Here is an 18,243-nt window from a genome sequence, read left to right as displayed (position 1 = left end):
CACCTCATGCCTGCCCCCCTCTATTAATGAGTTAAGGTTCAGCAAGAATGACAATTTTACCATCGCATTTTCCCTGATTCCTCTACCTGAAAGCATTTTCCTCTGCCTCAGAGGCCCAGGGCATTTTGCCTACACCTTCTGGTAAGTACCAATTTGCCCCTCATGTTCTAGTCGGCACATGAGTCTCCCCCCCAACCTACCAGCTTCTAGAAGGCAGGGTTCATGTCTGACTCATCTTTACACCATCACAAGTGTTTTGCACACATGCACAGGATTAACAATAAAGCAGAACAAATGAAATGATTTTTAAAATGATTTTTTTTACACCACCCAGTTGTCATTTTTGGTTCAGGATTGAGGGAGGCAATAGAAATTAATAAACAAAAATGAAATATGTCCACTTTTTTTTTTCATAAAGTCCCCAGAGATACTGATCTAGAACATTATTGTGATTATCAATCTAGTTCACGAAATTGTAGTTTAATAAGATAAGTGACCTCAGAAATATAAGAACCAGAGATGGCAAAGTATAGGCAAGCCTCCATCTAATAGAGTTAGCTATACTCTGGTTGTGCTGCTTTATTTTTAGCAGATTGTATTAAAAAGCATAATGGGAATGACACTAGCATTGCTGCAAGAAAAATGAACAAATTTCACAGGATTATCATGGGACACAGAATGGAATAAAATACACAGTTTCTAACAGCCATAATAAATACTGAAAATAGCAAAGGGACAATTTAATGATTTTTAAAACTCATCAGAAGAACAAAATCTATGAATTCCACTAGTCAAGTAGTACGTATGCTTAGTAAATCTCTCTCTCTCATGCTTGTGTGATTCTAAAACTTATTGATTTTTTGGTTTCTATTATAGACTGGATATAATATTGGGTACCTTTTTCAATATTTTAGATTATGTATGGTGTTGCTTTAATTTTTAGATTCCATTAACTTTCTTGGAACATCTATTTTTAAAATACCTTTAGGGTTTGCCAGTTATAAATAATAATAAAAAAACCCCTAAGCTTTATGCTTTCTCAGCTTTGTTTTCGCCTTTCCCATATAACTTTTCTTTGAGATCCAGTGCTCTAGCTTTTAAACTTCTAAAAGAAAATTCAACTGTTTTCTTAAATATTTTAATAATACGAGATGGATCTTAATAAATTCCAGAAGCAAAATATGAACCATCTAAGCTATTACCTATGAGATGCTTGCACTGGAAAGGAATTATAGATACTATAACATTTCCTTTCTGGAAAGAAATAGAGTTAAAATACGGTTGCCAAGGTTCCCCCAGAAAAACAATAACGGGGAACATTTACAATATATCATTTTTTCAATACCTGTGGCTGTAATCTTCGAGGCCCAATTCCAGACCAGGATGTGGTGGGGAAGGTGGTGCTTCGCTCTCAGCCCATCCTTCAGGGGGAAGCGATAGGTCTGTAGACACAGAATAAATGGAGCTGTAGTAAAATCGAGGCAGCACCATTTGGGGGCTGCTTTTGTTTCAGTCTCTTAGACACAGTTCTAACCAACACATAAACTAGCCTTGAAATAAATAAGTCCTCACGAGGAACTGAAGGTTTCTTATGAGAACGAATACAGCTTGTAGGAGAGGAAAGCTAAGCCTGATAATAAGTTTTTACGCTGCTGACCTGCTGGCAACCCCTGGCAAATCAAGTCCATGCATCTTAACTACCTTTTGCCACCAATGGAAGGCGGACGCGTCCTCATTACCTGTGATTTGTGGAAGATTAACGGAGTCATCTCTTTCATGTCTTGATGTTTTTGTAAACAAGACCCTATAATCAATACTCGAGATTATGTGGTGTTTTAAGCATTTGTCTCAGTCAAACAAGAAACTTTAAAAATATACTATAGTATATGTACTCATCAGTTATAGTAGAGGATTAAAAAAAAAAACAACAAACCACTCTGTGCATCTGTGCCATAATGGAAACACATGGTTTTAAGGCCTTGTCAGGAAAAAGACTGGGGTCTAAATCCTGATTTTTTTACCTACCAAAGATGTATACTTTTCTGGTCTCTTCTGTCCTAGAAAAATAGTTCTGTATACTGAATGTCACTACAATTAATAACAAGCAAGGTTTGTTGGGATCTTATTGTATACAAGATGTTGTGCTAAGCAGTATGCTTGTTATTTCATTTAAAGCTTATAATTCATAACAGTATTAACCATGTTAATGTGTGAAAAGCATTATAGATTATCTCAGCTTTTGGAGCAAAACTACCGTGTTTCCTCCTCTATTGCTGTGTGCACTTGGGCAAAGTACTCAACTTCTCCAAGCCTCAGTCATTAAATCTATAAAGTGGCAGGAAGAATAACTTACTGGAGGTGGACAAGGTAAATAAGGGTACATAGCCAAGCAGTGATTTACAGGTGCAATGTGTTAAGTAAATGTGAGGAATTATAATTCCATAAATCACAAATTCTACTGAGTGTCTCTTACAGTGAGTTATTTGGTTAAGTGTGTGCCCTATCTGTTCCTGATGAAGAGAATAAGAGAAAAGTCTCTGCTTGAGTACAGCTGCTGGTAATAGAAAATGCTTTGACCCATCCACATGCCGGTGTCACGGCTCATTCTATGTTAATCTGACTGGGACCTGGGGTCTCTAGATGTTATTCGGGGAATTTCTGTGAGGATGATTCAGGTCAGATTATCATTTAAAACGGAAGACTGGATATAGCAGATTATCCTTGTTATGTGGGTCAGCACATTTATCCAATCACTTGACAGCATGCATAGAACAAAAAGGCTGACTCTTTCCCAAGTGAGAGAAAAATCCTCTTGCCAGGGTGCCTTGGAAATGGAACATCAGCTTTTTCTGCCTTTAGTGTGAACTGAAACACTGGCTCTTTCTAGGCCTCAAGCCTGCTGGCTTTTGGACTGAAATTGTGCCCTTAGCTTTACTGATTCTCAGGTCTTTGGACTTGGACTATACCATCAGCCCTCTTAGGTTTCCAGCTCGGTGACTCATCCTGCAGATCTTGGAACCTGCCTGCCTCCATAAGCTCGTGGGCCAACTCCTTATAATAAGTCTTTTTATTGATAAACACCCCCCCACCACTACATCTCGTTGGTTCAGTTTTTCTGATGAGCCCTGATGAATACGCCACGTAAAGACCTACTCCAGTTCTGCCCCAGGGACTAGACTGACATGCGGTAGCTGTCGCCACACTGATGTGTCCCTGGAAATCAGGGTCCAAGCAGGAAATCTGAGGAGTTGGTGACCAGGGTAAAGAACCATGCTGAGCAGAGGCAGCCAGCAATGCCGCTGCTTCTGCCTCGCCACAAGGACCCAGGACATGGTGGCAACAGTCAGGCAGCTGGAAACTTCTAAGAGAAATAGTTCTGTGAATAAGGGACAAGGCACATATTGGTACAACATTCTGTTGGCTCTAATCTTTCTATGCTCAACCTCTCAGCTCATATTCTACACTGGTGATAAATATTTGTGGTCACATAACTTGCTCAAAATCACCTCAGTTGCACACAATTACTTACAATATAAAGATCTATGATTCTGGCAACCAACTTCATCTTCTATAACACATTAGCTACCCAAGACCACATCTCTGGGTTTTCCTGCCGCAGTGCCTTTGCTTAGGTAATTGCAAAAGGCACAGCACCTGCAGAAGCCCTACTGTTCTCCCAAGGTTCGCCTCCTACCACCTTCTCCATGAAGCCTTTGCTGTTGTCCAGAATCTGTCAGTAAATTCATAACAGTAGCAGAGAGACGTGGTGCTCATGAAATCTGCACATTTCATATCTTACTGGGTGTGTAGATAGATACCATTTCTCAGGCCTCTTTGTCCCTAGACTACCTCTTGCCAAAGGAATATGAGTTGCTATGGGAAATGTCATTCTCAGTCTTAGCGGTTAAGAGAGGTTATACCTTCTCCACTCTCTCCCACTTCCCTTAACTACCAACCCAAAGCCAGTTGAGGAGGTGCTGCAAGATGGCCCAGGCACCAGCGGAAGGTACTCGTCTTCCTTAATAACTGAATGGACTATCAAGTATGGCCCTAGCCAAAAATCGGCCTTCCACCTGGTTTTGTAAATAGAAGTTTTACTCAACTCTGCCATGTCATTGGTCTATGACTGTTCTGCACTACAAAGGCAGAGTTGAGTTTTGAAAGAGATCCTATCATCCACGAAGTCTGAAATATTTGGCTTTTTGAGGACAAAGTTTGCTAACCCCTGCATTAGACTCTTCTTGAGGGTGATGGTGGCACTGTATTCATCTTTGCCTTCCTGATAGCGTATTCTGCAGAACAGAGGTATCCACTAAACATTAGTCAAATTGAAAGGTACAATTCAATCTCTGATCTCCACTCCAGAGGTTAAGGTCTTACATGTCACAGAGTGGGAGATGCATGCTGGTTCCCAGGCAGAGACACATTAGGAATAATTATACTATTTGTGTCTCTACAAAGGACCCTAAGGAATACAGATCCAGGAGGACAAGAATACAGAGCACAGGGGTCTAATGTAAGGTAAGGATAAAAGCCTAACTTCGGGGAACGAAGCCTAACTCAGACTTGGGGGCAGTGGTGACAGGGCACCCTTGAGCTACAGTGGGGTTGGCAAGGAGGGGAGGAGAGAATGGAAGGGGAGAAGAGAGCAGTGAAGGGAGAGGTAATAGCAGGGTCGGTGCCCTGCATTATCATGGGAAGGCTTAACAGGAGGGTATAGTAACCCCCAGGACACAACCTCCATCCTTATTACCATCTTGGAGCACCACTCTCATTTCACTTATGGGCATTGCGAGCAATTCAACACTAAAGTGAATTTACTGGTGCTACAATTTCTACAAACGTAAGTTCTAAAAATGCCTTTTCTGTGTAAAAGCTTGACAGGAATAAAAACATAAAATAAAATAACCAAGAACTGTGGGTGGTATGTACTATTATTACAAAAATAGATGGAGCATGGAATATCAACATTGCATTTCTAAATATACAAAGAAAAGGAAAAAAGGGAAGAAGAAAAAAGTTCATGTTTTGGCTGTAACATATTCTCTCCTCACTAGACATTACATTTTGTCAAGTTAATCTTATTTCTCTAAAGGGGGTCTTTTAAAAAATTGGTAGTGGTCAGTCAACACTCAGGTTTTACGAGTCTTAGTGGCCTGTTAACCACCTTACATGCATCTGAAACACGAGAAATTACAATAGCTTTCAAAATGTAAGATGTTATTATTAATAATATTACAAAGAGGTAATGAATATGATACTCTTCTGTAGCATCATGTTTATCAATTCTATTAAACTTATTTTTGTCTTTAAATCAATAGGCTTATATAAAATGTAAGAAAATCTTACCCACTTGAAATTAAAAGAATTAAATTTAACAAGTCTGTGCTTCGATAGGCCCAATTCTTGTAATTTAGTATTTTAACACTGATCCCCAAAGAAATAATCAAAGATTTTCTCTACCTTAAGAAAACTAAATTTAGCAGAGTCACTTGTTAAAAGAAATGGAGTTAAAGTCACCCATCACTTAATGATGGGATACATGCTGAGAAATGCATCATTAGGTGATTTCATCCTTATGTAAATATCACAGAGCAAGTTTTGACAATTAAATTTACAAACTCATCCTAGGAGAAGTGCTTCCCACTGGAGAACATCACTGTGGTCACCTTTCAAGTATTCCTTTAGGGAAGCTATGTACCATTGCCTAAACCTAGCTTGCCCTTCAAAGCAATTCTGGAACTCTTTCTGGAATAGCCATTAAAGCTGTTGTTATATTGTCTTTTATTACCTAAATGTCAAAATATCCCTCCTTTTAAAATTTCTTTTATCGTTAGGTAAATAAAAAAAGTCACTGACGGCCAAATCAGGTGTGTAAGGAAGATGTTCCAATACAGTTATTTGTTTACTGGCTAAAAATTCCCTCCAGGCAGTACTGTGTGAGCTGGTGCATTGTCATGATGCAAGAACCATGAGTTGTTGGCCAAGATTTCAGTTAAGTTTTTCCAGCAACATTTCTCTATTGATGTTTACTTGGCCTGCTATGCTGCTCACAATCAGTCAACGATTTTGATGAATTTTTGCAATGTTTTCATCAGTTCTGCTCCCTACCAGACACCCTGACCTCTCTTCATTAGTGACACTTTCTCTCTTCTTAGAAAAACATTGAATCCATTTGTACTCTGATGTTTTCTTCATGGCATTATCCTCAAAAACCTGGGCTAACATGTCTCTGATTTCATTTCCAGTCTTGCCAAGTTTAATAAGAAATTTACAAATGTTTGTTGGTGGCTATAATTAAAGCTCTGACATTCTCACAATGGCACACAAAACCACTCAACAACAATAATGAATGTTACTCAGCAACACACTGTCACACGTTGACACAAACACAGCTGTGAAACACTGATATACCAAGGTTATGAAACCTTATTAAATTGTTTGTATAGTGCTACCAACTTAAGTGCATGGTGGCAAGTTCTTTGTCAGAGCTTTGTACATATACAAACCTACATAGCATCACCTACTATACACCTCACCCATGTGGTAAAGCCTATTGCTCCTACACTAAAAATCTACCCAGCATGTTATTGTAGTGAATACTGTAGGGCTAGAGGTGTCCACCCTGGGGCCTGTAGGCTTCCCTCTAGTCCTTTGTGAGGATTTTTTGGCTTATCTGTGGTGTTAGATATCATGGACCTATTTTTTTGTTTGTTTACTAATCGGGTTTCTTTAGTGTTTGTGTATTGAATGTGTGGCCCAAGACAACTCTTATTTTTCCAATGTGGGGCAGAATAAAAAAAGGGTTGGACAAACCCTGCTAAGTAATTGTAACACAAGGGTATTCATGTATTTAAACATGTACACCTATAGAAAAGATATGAAAATGAAAAGATATGTGTAATCTACAATCTAAAAGGTAGAAAATGACACACCTGTACCTGGGATTTACCATGAATGGAGCTTGCAGAACTGGAAACAGGACACTGGGAGAGTCAGTGAGTGAGCGAGGGGTGAGTGAGTATCGAAGTCTCTAGGGCATTACTATGTACTACTGTAGACTTTATAAATATGTACCCTTAGGGTTTTTCATTCTTCAATAAATTCCTCTTAGCTTATTGTAACCTTTGTACTTAGTAACTTTTTAATTTTTTTAATTTTTGACTCTTTAATAATTTATCTTAAAATAGAAGCATATTTTATAACTACAAAAATGTTTCCTTTCTTCACATCTTTACTCTATAAGCTTTTCTCTATTTTTTAAATTATTTACATATTTAACTTTTAAAATTTTTTTGAAGAAAATAAGACCGAAATCCACCCTTGCTTAGGGGGCATACATCTAAGCCTACACAGGGTCAGGATCATCAGTATCACTGTCTTCCACCTCCCCATCTTGTCCCCTGGGACAGTCTTAAGGGGCAATGATGTGCGTGGAACTTGTCTCCTGTGATTACAATGCCGTTTTCTGTAATACTGCCCAAAAGACCTGCCTGAGGCACTATTTATTTTTTATAAGTAAAAGTACACTTTAAAATTATGATTAAAAAACATAGCACAGTAAATACTAGATAATAGTACGTTTTCAACTCCATTATAGTCTTATGGGATCACCATTATATACCTGGTCCATGTGGTACATGAACGTATTTCATAGATACTGAAAATAAAACAACATAGGAAGTAAAGTTTCTCAACATTCCCTTGGATGCCGTTGGTGGGATTAGGAATAAAATTCTAAACTTAGTCATGGAACCACGTGTTGCTTGAGAATTAAGTGCCAATCAAATTATATCAGGACAAGACATTTTTGTTGTTGCTGGGGAATCATTGAGGGACTAGGAGAGGGCTAGACATTTTGACAAAGATGTCAACATTTATGCCCATAATATGGGCACAGCAGAAAGAAGTCAGTTCTGTAGTTTGTTCTGTCTCCAGACTCTCTCGCTATTGTGATTTAAAGTCTCAGAAGGGAATCTTAATCTATCAAGAAAACTTTTAATTTTTTCAAGGTAAAAAGAAATATGCTGAGTATTTCTTTACCTAGATAAAAAGTAAAGTCAGCTTCTAATGGACATTCTCACTATCATGTGAAAGGACTTCAGTAGTTGTAAGAGCCCAGTGTAAGTCAGGGCCTACACCAAGGTTTAGGACAGTGATTTTCAACTGGTGTGATGGAAGAGGGTCTTGGGTACATTGAGAAAATTTTTACAGATCATTAATTATTTTCAGAAGACGTTCAAAGCACAGTAAGTATATTCTTTTCTTTATTCTTTTTTTGGTCAACATTAATTTAAGTGTGCCTATAGTCAGCCTATAGTTGACGATAGGTTCAAGTGTGCCATGAGATAAAAAGGTTGAAAAACACTGGTCTAGAAGGTGAATTTAAATCAGAGAGACGGGAATCAAATCCAGACTCTGCATGTATCAAGTATGCCATCTTGGGAAAACTATTTACTCTGTTTACCTTTCCAGGTCTTCATCGGTAAAATAGGGATAATAATATTACCCACTTTTGAGTGTGCATGTAAATTGTTCAACACAGTATCTAACAGACAGTAAACACTTAATGGATGGTAACAGCTGTTGCTACTACTCTCACTAAAATGGAGGAATTCTGATGAAAAAACAACATCCCATTCTGATAAGACAATTTAATTCTAGAGCAACCTCAGATGTATAAGTCTGTTCTGAGAGAGTAATCTCAAAGTGGGGAACTTGTTCCCACATTAGTTAAATTTGGTAACTCCTTAAGTGTCCAAAAATATAAGGGACTGATTGCATTATATACAGTATATCTGTTCAGCAGACTACCACGCAATTACTGCATATGAGGTTGTTGATGACTATTCAATGACAAAGATGCTCATAATGTGCTACTAATTAAAAAAGCAATTTTATAAACACTACATACAGCACATTTCATTTTCATTTCATTTTATGTACACATATCTGCATGAATAAAAGACATGAATGACATACACAAAAAATGTTATTAATTAAGATCTTTGATCTGGAGAAGTATGAATAACTTTAAGTTTTCTTTTTATTGCTTTTCTCTAAATTTTCTACAATGAATATGTATTGCTTTTGCAATATAAACAAATGAAAGTCATTAAAGCAAAGAGATACAAGGAAATAAAATAATTTTTTTGGTGACCTGAAGTATAATTTTTGTAAAACAAAGAAGAAAACTTAGGAGTCTACTAATAAATGTGATCCTTAACAGACAACAAGGGAAAGACAGTGGAACAAGATAATTATAAGAAAATTCCAACCGTCACATGACATTTGGGGGCCATGATATTTACCTGTTTACCACATGCATCTTAGAATCAAGCACAAATCTCCAAATCATGCTATGACCATTTTATGATTTAATACAAGTCCATACTTCTTTTAGTTTAGTAGTTATTCATACTCAGGAACTTCCAATATTAAAAGAGCTTAGAAAAATAACAGTTTGCCATCTTTGATTCTCCAGTCGTGGTTTGTTTTATACATAACCCTCCATGTTTGGGGCAGCAAGCATAGAAACTGTCATTTAAACTGGAGGCTTTGCCAGGAATCTGATTCACAAGTCTGAGTCAGCTCTCCCACCCCTCTGTCAGTGTTCATGACTCTGAGTAACAAAGTCTGCACTTAGTCTAATTAACTCCCCTTTGTTCCCTTTTTTTTAATAAAAAGGCACTTTTGCATTTTCTCGCTCCATTTACAGTGGATGCAAATGGTTAGACTCTTACCTTTCTGTTTGCCTTGCGTAGTGTAAGTGCCAAGTGGATGCAGGGTACTATTATCCTTTCGCCTGGAGGTGCTTACAGCGTTTTGACAGTTCTCAAAGCATGGCTTGGAAAGTGCCCCACACTCTGCAGGCTCCTAACGGATAAAAATAAAAATTACATTTGCTTTCTTTAATATGTTCCAACGTAGTCAATTGAAGCAAAGTGAAAGAATGATCGATTTATGAATAGCCTTTCCAGAATCTATGGCCTATAAGTTCTCAACTGTAGAAAATCAAAATGGCCCTATCAGTTAAAACATCTTTGAGTATGAAATAATGAAAAAAAAAAATACTGACAATGTGGTGTGAAGGATTAGGAGTGCTGATAGCCAACACAAAAGAGGATTAACTTTATTATTTTCCCCCTACTTACAACTGGCTTCTTTCAAATTTTCTTCCATCTGGGAGTGCAGCTTGTGGCAGTGTCAACATAAGAATACAGTTCATGCCAACGGTGTTTCTCTGCCAACCAGCTGGTTCCTCTCCCTCTCTCGGCGGCTAAGTGCATATGCTCTAGGACAAGTCAGAACCCAAGCAGGTTTGCCACCGAAATGTCAGGAGCGTGTCCGCCTGCAGACACTAGGTCTTTTGGTCAGAAGCTAAACCAAACTGTTGTGACGATGTCAGACAGCAGTTCTCCTGAGCTTTTCTTCCCCCTTTTTTCTGTACTTGCCCTTCCTATTTTGATTTTTACGGACTGTAAACAAATATGCAGTTGCCTTAAAACTGCTGTATCCAGAATAATATCCCCCCAAGCCATCTTCCACGGGGGCTGAAGATGTACTAGGTGGGGCCCATTACAGAGAACTCTGCCTGTTTTTTTTTTTTTTTTTAAGATGATTGAGGCACAGAGAACTGGGTTTTGCTCTGGCTCATATTATTTGTCTCCCTAACAGATTTTAATGAAGTAAATAATTTGGAAGCCATCTCGTGGCTGTTCCCTGGATCATTTGTGAAAGGAACATGCCACAAATAGGAGCACAGATCTAAGCCCCAATGCTCTTTCCTTTTGAGAAAAGCATTTGGCTAAAACAATGCATTTGATTTATATTTTCATCTTTAATTAGAAAAATTCAATGGCTAGCTAGGTATACAAAATACTTAAAACATTTAATGTCGGTGGTTCTTAATAATTAAAATGTTTGTAGCGGCTACAGATCCTTCAGCTTTTTGTCAGGGCTTGTAACACTTCTCCCACACCCAATGTGCTCCCCTTTCCTTGCGTGTCATCGCCAAACCAAGCCCGACACAGGACAGGCAGGTTACTCCTGAATTAAAGCCGGAGCCCTCGCCGGCAGGAGAGGTAGGACTCGCCTTGCACAGCCTGTGCTTTGATTTAACAATAACAACAAGAACAGACCAAAAAAAAAAAAAAATTTCTGCTTTCCCAGCTCTTTGATAAATGACACAATCGATATTCCAACAACTGATCAGTAACCAGCCTAATTAAAGCATTCAGCCCGTAAAATAGAGCTGTCGTGGAACCCTCCATTAGTGTCCCAGCCAATAAAAAATATAATGGATTTTTAAACATATTCTGCTTCTACCAAGATGAGCTGGCGGTGGGGAGGGAAATGTTTTGGGGAAGGGAAAAACAAAATCAGGTCATAACCCATTTTTTAATACCAAGTCTCTAGGCTCAAATAGAATTACAATCGAACCTCAAGCTCATCCTTTGAAAAATATGTTTCTGTTTAAAATGATTTTGATTCAATCAAGAGCTCATTATGTATTCTTCACGAGGTCCTCATCAAAACTGTTTACATACCTTGTACATCTGGGTAATGTGGGAAAAAAACTCCAACAACTATATATTTTGACTTCTCTTAAGTAGCTTCTTGAATTTTTTTTTTTTTTAACATCAATATAGTGTTCAAGCAACCATTTTGGTATTCTTGCCAAATCTAACTAATTGATTTGCCTGAGTGTGTCAACAGTGTTGAAATCTTTTTCTAGGTTATGTTGCTTTTTTTATTATACTGGAGGGTGGTTGCTGTTCCACAGGAGAATATAGCCAAAACGTGAGTATACAATATATGCTTTGACACAGTAAAATACAGATTTGGGAGATGAAATAGCGGCAATTTTTTTTTTCCAATTTAATAAAGATAAGCTTTACATTAGTCTGCTGTCTTTATAAGAAATAATGTTCTTTAATCTTCATGGGTACCACAGAGAGTCTCAATAGCTGAGAGTCAAGTGCCAGCCCATTCCCCATGGAAAGCATGTAAATATAGGGAAACTAAAAGTGGATCTTGTTTAAATGTCCTCCTAGAAACTGCGTGTTGCCCCAGTTCTTATTCCTGATCGATTCCCTAGTGATCTATATTAACAAGACACTTCTGAGACTGGGCAACAAAAATGGAAGATTTTTACTTTCTTCTGATGGAATAATCTCAATCCACCCCAGAGTGTGAGAATGAAAAGGAAAATACCTGCAGAGAAGAGAGAAGCAGGTGGGAAAGGGAACCGACCATAACACCCACCCCTCAGCATCCACTCATAGGTCAGATAAAGATAAGAAATCCGGGAAGATCTGAGGTGGGAAGCGTAGCTAAATCTCGTAGAAACATATTCACTTCTTTCCTTCCTTCTTTCTTTTCTATTTTGCTACCTGCCTGGGTATGGTCCATTATAACAGTGTCTTCCAGACTTTTCTATTAGTAGAGGTATCTTTGTTAAAGAAACCTTAAGGGAGCTCTAACACCACATACGCAGATGCTCACGGGCTATCTGTCCAACCGTCTCCAATAAATGTGTTCCATGCATTCCTAGGGCTCTGGAGTAAGAACCAAATTAAACCAGATGGGACTGATTCTCTTAGGGTAGGATGTGGTAGATAAGGGCATATGTACATAAGTGAAGCCCACTAAATATTCATGGAAGACTCTGTCACTTAAGCAGACGCAGACGCAAATGTTGAAAATGAGTTCGTTCATTATATTTAGTCCCCAGTAATTGGCCAATTTACATTTATTTAACATCTACAAGGCTATGCACAGAAGAGTATAAAAGGTATAGTTACTCCTTTCCGATAGCTGATAACAAAGTAAGATATAGCTTATAACTTTACTTCCCAAGTCTATTCTTTCAGATAAAGAGAGGTCTCAGATACAACATTTTCATTCATTCAACAGTATTTATTAATTGTCTCCTATATGCTTGGAAATGAGGAGACATTAAGGAATAAAACAGACAACAATATCTGTTACCTATAAACACTGAGCATTTGACTATGTTGGTAGTTACACAGTCAGGAAACAGCAAACTAGGATTTTAACCCAAGCAACTTAAAACTCCACAGTGTGAGCTTTTAACTACAAAAAAGCCCCACTACCATCTACTCTTGTTTAATTTGATAAGCTTTCATTTAAAAAAAATTTTAAGTTGAACTTATTAATAAAACTAAGTTTAATATTAGTATGTTGAATAGTATTCCATTTTCACTTTGCACGTTATTATATTTCACAAACATAATTTGGCAGTAGAGGACAGAATATGCTGATTCGGCAATGCGTTGTTTGCTAATATTTTCCTTAACTTTTAGCACTTTCAACTTTTCTTCTTATCTTTTCCTAAAATAATTTTAGGAGAATTTAATAGTTATTCTTCATATATGAGAGAAAATAATATTTTAGGAAATTTTACATTTATTATTTTATATGTAAGTGAAATCTTTACAGATGATTAGCATTCAAGATAATTCTGTTTATACTTCATGTGCAAGTGAAAATATTCCTGATATGTAAAAAAAATCCAAAAGCAAGCATAAAAAAAAAAGCAAAAGCAAGCATAAAAAAATTTAAAGAAAAGTTTTCAGTTATTTAATAACATGAGCAAGCAGTTTGCCTAATAAATCTAATTTTAAATTAGTTAAGTCTCAGGTCTATATTATTTATGTGCAAATTATGGGGGAGAATCTAGACAGCTGATTGCATTATAATGATCTTCACATCAAACATTTTGAACATCTGATTAGGAACTTTCTAAGGCTAGCATATCAACCAAGTATATAAAGATGTTTATGAATAAGTCCAGAGCTCTTAGAATTTCTGGAGGGGAAGAAAACCCCAGAAAGTATGAACCTGTTATATTTGATAAATGACTTACTTTATATGCACATTTTTATACCTTCTCTTTACACCTAAAATATACAACCACCTGTTACCCACATAAATCCATCAAAGCCCTTCTGTGGCGTATTTTCCCAACTAGAGAATCAATATGACTGTAGCTACAATACTAGTAAAGGAAGTTTGAATATTCTGGTGGCCCTTTGGGCAATTTGCTAAAGAAAATCGAGAGTTGAATCACCTCCGTTGGTCTCTCTGGCCTCCTCAGAATCACTAACTGGATCATCCCTCGAATGTTTCCCTCCATGGACATGGACCGTCTGAGCGTTTCCATAGCTTCATGGTTAGACTTTCCCAAAAGTGATTCCCCATTAACTGCAATCAGCTGGTCGTTCATTCGCAGGCGACCATCCTATAGCAGAGGAAAACAATATTAGACAGGGAAAGCATGGTGATGACATGTGGCTGTTTCAAGGGAACAAGTTCAAGTTTAAAAATGAAAAAAGAAAAAATTCAGCTCCTAGGAATGATTTGTTTTTCATGACAGAAAAAGGTTCTGGAGTTTATCAACGTGTTACAAATAATAAATACTAATAAAATACTAATAATAAATCGTGAGAAAGTATTTTTTAGAAACCTTAGTGTCCTGAGCTGCAATGATTGAGACATTTGTAGAATGCCTCTTACCTGAATCATTGGCAAGCATGCTACTCTAGCCTGATTCTGCCATTTGCTCTGGCAGGGACCGTGTTGCTGACTCAATGGAAGGGGATTTGGAAGTGAAAGGAGGCAGTCGTATCTCTTGAAATGAGGGTTTGCGTTTTCAAGCACAGAGAGACATCATGCTTAAGTGCTGTGTACTTGACAATAACAACGTGTCTCCCAGATATTGTTTCTAGCTCTACTGAAGAGCACTAAACAAACAAACGAAAATCCTCATGTAATTTTCTCTAACATAACCACAAAGTTACTAGTCTGCAAAAGAACACAGAGGTGCGCTGAGAAGGACCAATATGGCTTGATATCTTCTGGCAGAAAAACTTGGCAAAGGGAATTGTCAAGCTTTTTTGGAGGGAGGTTCTGACTAATGAATACTTTCACCCAGCATCTCCAGAAAGAAACATCACTTACTAGAAAGTACAAAGAACCTGGACATATGGATAGGGAGCCCTCTGGGTCTAAATCTGGTCTACGTCACATTGAGGCACTAATCATCTTCAGTGACAAGTCCCTTACAAGCTGGGCTACCCAGCAGTCACTAACAAACTGGGATGTCAGCTCTGCCCATGAACGAACCTCAGGGGACCACAGTGCACGTCCCCAGTGGGTAGCCTGGGAGGAAAGATGCTTAAAATGTTGATAGTCAGATTGGGGACATGCCCTAGACCTATTTTACACTCAGGTAGAAAGTTCTTGCTGTGAGGCCCAGATGAATTAGGAATGCTATCATTCTACTGCTGCTGCTGCTGGTGGTAAATTTAACAGAAATAACAGTAGGTGTGGGTAACAGTTTACCCTTCCAGAGAATTTTTCCATAAATTATCTCTAGTGATTCTCCCAGAACCCAAGAATGTAAGTAGATTCACACTTTCCTAAACATTTTATAGAAAAGGAAACCAAGGCAGGGAAGTGATGTAACTTGCTTCAAGTAACAAAACCCAGTCAAAGGCAATGCGGAGTTAAGTCTGGCATCCACAAAGCCAGCCCTTTGGTTTTCCCACTCTTATTCCCTTTGTTATGTCTCTCTAGAGAGTTATGCAATGCCAAAACGGGGAAAGGAAAATATTAAAGAGTTCTTGTGAACTCTGGGAAGAAGTTATCTGGGATTCATGGTCAAAGTAAGAGGTTGAAATGCAAAAGCCAAAGCCTGCCTCAGTAATGACATAACCAGACACACACAATGAACAGCAGCAACCCACCATACAGCTTGGGGAGAAAAATCCTGCAGGCAGGTTGACAAAGTTGAACTAGCACAAGAGCAGATGGTCAGAGGAAGTTCCTCCTCTGACAGCAGAGAAAAGAGAAAGGGTGGTGAGAGCTGCAGTTCCGGGAGGACGGCTAACACGCTGGTGGAGGCGTGCACAGGCCACCTGCTTGAGCGGGCGCAGGCCACGCAGGATTGCAGAGGCGACCCAGTGGAGGACACACCCGCTCCAGGAGGAAATGGGGATGACAGGCAATGAGGTGAGCAGATAATGGCTCCGGTAAAATCAGAGGCAGAAACTGCTCACTGGGACGGCCTCAGCACAGCTTCATGGCCCTGGCCTTCCTCTGGTTTTCCCACTTCACTTAACCTTTAGCCCAATCTGGAGCAAGTCTGGAAATGAAATGTACAGGAAAGGCCCAACAAGAAGGAAATCTCTTCGTTTCTGTTATCCAATTCTGAGTGAGGCACATAAAATAACAAGATTAAGACTACATAAAATGAGATAAAACAAAAACAACCTAATGGTTTAGCCATGTGACATGAGAGACCAGTGGCGAAATTATTCTGTTCTATTTTGTCATATAATGAAAGGAGGACTACTGGGCTGGATCCTATCAGTACACCGTACACCTCTGCTCAGGATGACTGGAGACTGATGTGTGGTTTTCAAAGAGAAGAGAGAACCAGAAGACTTGGATGAAGGACCCAATGCAGTTAACAGGAAATAAGGTCCAGTATTCAGACTGTGGCCCTTGGCCTTGGTAGGACGCCTCATCCTCGGTGACAGAAGAAGAAAGATTAAGACTGCAACTTTATGTGTTTGGTAGAGATGAAGGGATGGAAGCTGAGAGCAGTCCCACCTGGGAACCTCTGGCAAACCTCTGTGAATTATGAGGCAAGGTCAGAGTGAAGAAGCAGACGAGAAATAAGGATAGATGAGAGTTTTGTTGTTGTTTTCTGTAAAATCTCTTATCAACAGATATTAAATATAACTTTTATTTTCAGCTACTTTCTAAGTCTCAAGCAGGGAGAATTACATTGGAGGAGGACATGTTTAATGTAACCAAGTCCCAAACAAAAATGATAGGTCAGGTCAGCCAAGAGCAGCTGGAATTTTTTTTTCAAAGACATCCCCATTTATCACCAGCGTCACCAGAGAGTTGTGGGCACTACAAAAGTCTACATACTCGCATTTTCAAGCATGGCTTGTTTGTTAGTATCAGTTGTGCTTTTTCTTTATAAGATAAATGATGGGTAATTTCATTAATGGTAATGCCAGTAAGTACCATGTTGTTCTAACATTTAGAATATAATCAGAGAATTTAGAGCTGGAAGGGTCCTCAGAGGTCATCTCATCCAGCCTCTTCCATTTAGAGATGAATTATGTGATGCCCAAAGAGGTTGAGAAACCATTTATCGAACATCTAATAAGAGAAGGCACTTTCACACATATTAGGACGTGCTCAGCTAGTTGAGTTCAGAGTTGGAATGGAATAGCCCAAGTCCTGAATTCTATGCTGCTCCCCATTCACTAAACGATTCTGTTCTATGACTAGTCCCTAAAGGGGTAATGCTTCATGAAAAGACTTTCAAAACCAGGGAGTATAACATCCTGGAAGAGAACACCACATGACAGCAGAGATACACAACAGAAGCCTGGAGACAGGAAACTGTGCGGGGACAGCAATGCGAGGAAGCAAGAGCTGGGGGGAAACACAAGCCATCTACCTACCTAGCTGCACGTCCATATGTGCATGTCCATGTCCAGCCTTGACCTAAAAGTAAGTGGACTCAATGAAGAGCTCATCATTCAAACATCAAACGTCCCTCAAAACCGTGTATCTCCATTTTGCTTTGCAATAATTTTGATCAAGAAGATTATCTTTGTATTGTTTCATTTTTCTCTATGAAACATCATGTTTATGCAAACACTTAGGCATGGGAATGTTAGCCCTCAACTAACTTTATATAAGTGAATTCCACTATCCAAAGATTTTACTTAGTAATTCTGGGATACTTATTTCATTGCAATCTGGCTCATGCTTGCATTTGTCACAGAAAAAAAGGAATCCTTTTCCTTCCTACCATCCTCCCATGAGAACTCTAAGCAAAAAGACCCCAACTATGGTCTTGACCTTTGGCATCCCCCATAAGCACTCTGTCCATCCTTGTGTTAGGAAGAAATAAAGGACATTGCCAAAGAGAAGGAAAAACAGTAAAAATAACAGAGTAACTTCCTCAAGGCACTTCATGACAAACAGAAACTGGTATGAGGTTAAGGCTTGTGTATGTCCTGGGATGGTTCCAAAACTCATCAGCTCTAACTGGTTTTATCACAGTAGGACACACAGTGGACAGGGAGACATGACATTTTAAGGGTTACATGCCCCTTTTACTGAACATCTAACACAGGCCAGTACTCGTGCAAATCTTTTGCATACACTTGCTCATTCATTTCTTGC

At 38.6% G+C, this 18,243-nt stretch overlaps 1 protein-coding gene across 2 annotated transcripts in view; it reads right to left on the bottom strand.

Moving 5' to 3' along the window:
- PARD3B (par-3 family cell polarity regulator beta) overlaps window positions 1-18,243 on the bottom strand; it is a 1,103,837-nt gene that overhangs the window by 462,920 nt on the left and 622,674 nt on the right. For both annotated transcript variants that reach the window (XM_053597659.1, XM_053597658.1), the window contains exons 12-14: window positions 14,096-14,266; window positions 9,744-9,876; window positions 1,346-1,442 (exon numbers count right to left, since the gene is read on the bottom strand). In XM_053597659.1, the coding sequence (XP_053453634.1) occupies window positions 1,346-1,442; window positions 9,744-9,876; window positions 14,096-14,266 (401 nt within the window). The remainder of the gene's footprint in view (window positions 1-1,345; window positions 1,443-9,743; window positions 9,877-14,095; window positions 14,267-18,243) is intronic.

This window comes from Nycticebus coucang, chromosome 7, assembly GCF_027406575.1.
Source record: "Nycticebus coucang isolate mNycCou1 chromosome 7, mNycCou1.pri, whole genome shotgun sequence".
NCBI lineage: Eukaryota > Metazoa > Chordata > Mammalia > Primates > Lorisidae > Nycticebus > Nycticebus coucang.
This window is presented reverse-complemented; position numbering and strand designations above follow the sequence as displayed.